A 5,000-nucleotide genomic window follows, 5' to 3' on the forward strand; every position below is an offset into this window, starting at 1 on the left:
GTATACAACTGATGTTTTATTACATCGACACCGGAAGGATAAAAGGCAAAGTCGACCTCGGCTGAAATTGTACTCAGAATGTGAAGACGGACAAAATGGTGTTAAGCGTTTTGCCCGAGGTGCGAACGATTTTGCCAGTTCGCCACCTTACTGTCAATGAAATATCATGAACAATACATATCCACCCTCCAGATATGTTAAACTGGGCTGGTTTTCGAAAGTTCCTTCTTCCAAGTTCCTCGATGTTAGTAACATACAAATCAAAGGCGGCGAGCTGACGGAACAGTTAACATGCCGGACGAAATGCTTAGCGTATTTCGTCCGCCGCTATGTTCCGAGTTCAAATTCCGCCAAGGTTAACTTTGTCATTCATATTCTCTGGGTCGATGAAATAAGTACAAGTTACGCACTGGAGTCAATGTGATTGACTTAATTCCCCCCTCAAGCTGCCCCTGTGGCAAAATTTGAAATCATTATTAACACAAAAATTCCTTTAAAATGAAAGTTAATGGATAAGAAAGTACAAACAAAGGATTTGAGATAAAATACTAAATATTAACGCTAAAGTTATTGTTAATTAAGGGAAGTACATGCCGATGAAGATGATGAAAGTAATGAGGAGGAGGGGAGAAGGAGGAGAAATGAGAAGAGTAGGCTGGTTATAGTGGCGGTGGTGAGGTTATTGGTGGTGGTAAACATCGTCCTCGTATAGAATATGATTTGAAGGATTAACATAGGATGACAGTGGCAATGTTGATGAAAATATTACTGTTGTTGGTGATGGTGATGTTTGTGATAATAATTCTCACGAGGATAATCTTGATGAAGATAATTTTGATGCTAATGATGTTTCCGATGACGATGACGGTGAATAGATTGAAAGTTGATACACTCACATACACTCACACATATACTTCAACAAAGCCACATACCAGGTTAAAAGCAAAAGTGTCACGCTTATAAATTCTCAAAATTTTGAAACCAATAAACTTATCGATTTGCGATTATCCATGTTGGTCAGATGAGATGACTGGACATATTGACACAGGTTTTGTAAGAATCAGTGAAATACCCGTTGAGATATTTAGCTACAAATATAACAGGCTGAAATCGTTTTATGCCAACCCCACCATGTCTTCCCAACTGAACAATTTTGAGGGGGCTAAGATCATTTAGCTTTTCAGTAATCGTACCAACATTCGTTCTCTAACTTCTATCTTCAAAGTCTATTTAAGAACCAACAACAGAATTGTGAATAAGTTTGAGACATGAGGAATAGTAGAGAGAAAAACTGGATCAGGATGTCATAACTGCAAGAAGTATTAGCATTTTCATCTTGAGCTGAAAGATCAATCGGAAGAGATCCGTCTATCACATGCTCGGCATCTGATAGAGGAGTTTCAGCTATGGCAGTTGTTCAAAGACTGGTGACAGAAGACTTGAGATGAAATCGTAAATGAGACCTGTGAGGCATCTTGTTAGTCCAGGACAAAAGTGTTGAAGGTTGGAGACGGCGAAGATTGTCTTGAACAATGTGCAACACAATCCACGAGAAATTATTTACAAAGACAAGTAGAATTTCTTCCAAGATATGCACCCAAACAGATGCAGCATCTACGTTCGGGTTTCGGCTCCTCATGCGACAGTCAAATATGTTAATATGTGTTGTAAAATTGAGCGAAGGTTATAATTTTCACCTGCATGGCCTCTGATGGCAAGAAGATGCTCCTTGTGACACAACTAAAGTGAGTTAAAATTTTCTGAAGGATGAGTTTGTAAAGAGTGTTTTTTTGGATAAGGACACTTAGACCCATTCATCACCTGTTTTGAGACCTTAAAACTTCAGCATCTGGAATGAACTGGTCAGAAAGAACTAGTAGGAAGAGCCACACATACCTGAAATCCCTGCAAAACTCTATTCCTGGGACGCAGGAGGAGGTCATTGAAAAAGAATTCATTAAGAAAGTTTTGGGTAAAATCAGAAAGAGGATTGAGGAGGTTATTGCCAATAGAGGAGTAACTGCTGATGCCTAACAGGCAGGATTTTGCCTAGGATTCTCTCTGGCTCTTTGATATATAACTTTAAGCCTCCATTCGAAATTTATTGGAATCCTTTATGACCTCTCAATCTTGAGATATGGTAAATTATTAACGAAAATATCGTTTTCGCCAAAGATAAATTCATTATGAATCTTCTTTTGAGCTTGGAGGGTTATCCACATATCTTTCTCAAAGTAGGGTCTATTTTTGTTAGAAAAACATGTGATAATCCCATTAAAGTATTGTAGCAAACTCATAAGAGGCGGAGAGAGAACGTAAGTTCGTTTGCCCGAACATGAGAAATTATTATTCTCATTGGTTAAAAATTACTGCCCATATACGAATTATATAAACTAAATTAAACTAAACTAAGAGTTATGCTTAGTGATAAATACTTATATTTAAGTTATAAGTAACGAAATTATCATTATAGCGTTTAATTAGTAAACAATAAAATTCGTTATAACTTACGAATGAAAACATTATAAATAAAGGTATAGTATATCTCACATTTCAACGACTTGTTGTGATAAACAACCAACATAGAAAAACTGGTGTCCGACCTGTTATATACACATAAAAGTATGTTTAAGCATTCCCGAGATAAAAAGTTCCGAATTTGAATCTAAAATTTAGAAATTTTGCTGACATGCCCAGCATATGTGCATCCATATACAGACACTTATGAAGAAGATTAACAGACAAACTTAGAAAATAGAACAAAGAGAAGAAGGCGATGACACATAGTTGAATACTGTATCTTTGAATATTAGGTAGATGAACGAAAGAATATAAATTAGAGAAGAAAAGGTCTTACGATTAACAAGATGACAAGAAGATGATTATATAGGAGAAGAAAGTGAGAAATGATATCATAGACCCACACTCTTTCACAAACACACATTCACACACACTCAGATAAAACTACGTTCAGAGAGATAGAAAGAGAGAGAGAGAAAAACAAATTTGGAGAAGATATTAGCACATTCACACACACAGAGAAAACTATGGAGTGAGTGTGTGTTAAGTAGAGACTAAGAGAGTTAGAGAAAATCAAAGGTGGGAATTATGTTAACAATCTAGATATGTGGTGAATTAAATAGTAGGAGCAAAAGCGACCCAACTCACACTCTTTCTAAATTCGGAAGATTTTCGAAGGTACCATGTTGAATAAACGTGATATTATTGCCATGCAGATACCTGTAAAAATATTGAGTTCACAAAAATATAAAGAAAACATTTGTGGTGAAATATTACATACTATGGCGAAGAAAACTAGATATAAAGTAAGGAATGCGTAAGTGGAGATGATAATAAGGTGGATGAGGACGTGAGGGAAGAATAGGAAGAGGAGGAGGAGGAGGAGGAGGAGGAGGAGGAGGAGGAGGTGGAGAAGGAGGAGAAAGGAGTAACAGGAGAACATGAAAAAGAAGAAGCGGTAGAAGGATAAGATGAAAAAGAAGAAAAATAAAACAAAGATAAAATAGATGAACAGAAGAAGAAAAAGAATCAGAAAGAAGGGAAGAAGAAAAAAAGAATGAAGAGTTCAAGGATGTGGACGAGTAGAAAATGAAGAATAATTAGAAGAGATAAGAGGGTGTAGAAGAAGAAGAATAAGAGAATAAGAGAAGAAGAAGAAGAAGAAGAAGAAGAGAAGAAGAGAAGAAGAGAAGAAGGAGAAGGAGGAGGAGGAGGAGAAGAAGAAGAAGAAGAAGAAGAAACAAGAGGAAGAGAAAAAAAGGAGAAGAGGAAGAAGAAGAAGAGGAAGAAGAAGAGGAAGAGGAAGCGGAAGTAGAAGAAGCTGGAGGAGGAGGAGGAGAAGAAGAAGAAAAAAGGAGGAGGAGGAGGAGTAGAAGTAGGAGAAGAAGAAAAAGAAGAAGAAGAAAAAGAAGAAGAAGAAGAAGAAGAAAGAAGAGGAAGACAAAAAAGAAGAAGAGGAAGAAGAAGAAGAGGAAAGAGAAGAAGAGGAAGAAGAAGCGGAAGTAGAAGAAGCTGGAGGAGGAGAAGAAGAATAAGAAGAAAAAAGGAGGAGAAGGAGGAGGAGAAGTAGGAGAAGAAGAAAAAGAAGAACAAGAAGAAGAAGAAGAAGATGAAGAAGAAGATGAAGAAAGAAGAAGAAGAAGACGAGGAAAGAAGAAGAAAAAGAAGAAGAAGAAGAAGAAGAAGAAGAAGGAGAAGAAGAAGAAGAAGAAGAAGAAGAAGAAGAAGAAGAAGAAGAAGAAGGAGAAGAAGACGAGGAAAGAAGAAGAAGAAGAAGAAGAAGAAGAAGAAGAAGAAGAAGAAGAAGAAATCAATTTGTATAGAGATACATAATCTGAATACTGTAGTTCTAAATATACAACTAAAGTAAGTGTGGAATGGTAAACATGGATCTGGAGTGAAAATTCGGTACGTAATAAACTGAATGAAGCACAGATGTTGTAATACTTGCATACACTTATCTATATGCAAAGAGACAGACAGACAGATATATATATATACATATATATATATATATATATATATATATATATATATATATATATATATATATATATATATATATATATATATATATATATATATATATATATATATATATGTGTGTGTGTGTGTGTGTGTGTATATATATAAACATAATTAAGGGATCAGTAAGCATTTGCTTCACCATATACCGAAGTTCACAAATGGCAGCTAAAAAAGCTGAGACTCCAACAGATAGCATTACTTCTAACTCACAAAGGCAAAAACAAGAAGAAAAAACAATGAAAACTAACCATTTAAAGTTAAACATAGACGCGTTTCTGGATTATGAATGGTAAAATTCAATTTCCGTCATCGGTATGTTATTTCAGTAGTACATTCGACTGTGCTAGCAAACCGAGCAGGTATGAACGAGTGAAGATCATGCCTCGACCCAATCTGAAAGCACAACCGGCTTTCAGATTGGGTCGAGGCATGATATTCACTCGTTCATACTT

The 5,000-nt window shown here is 35.9% G+C and overlaps 1 protein-coding gene across 2 annotated transcripts in view; it reads right to left on the reverse strand.

Moving 5' to 3' along the window:
• LOC106869292 (uncharacterized) overlaps positions 1-5,000 on the reverse strand; it is a 247,362-nt gene that overhangs the window by 107,158 nt on the left and 135,204 nt on the right. For both annotated transcript variants that reach the window (XR_016238965.1, XM_089345317.1), the window contains exon 43: positions 3,169-3,240. Coding sequence is in view for 1 of the 2 variants with exons in the window: in XM_089345317.1 (XP_089201443.1) it covers positions 3,169-3,240 (72 nt within the window). In the remaining variant the exon portion in view is untranslated. The remainder of the gene's footprint in view (positions 1-3,168; positions 3,241-5,000) is intronic.

This window comes from Octopus bimaculoides, chromosome 29, assembly GCF_046866305.1.
Source record: "Octopus bimaculoides isolate indiv1 chromosome 29, ASM4686630v1, whole genome shotgun sequence".
In the NCBI taxonomy this organism is placed as follows: Eukaryota; Metazoa; Mollusca; class Cephalopoda; order Octopoda; family Octopodidae; genus Octopus; species Octopus bimaculoides.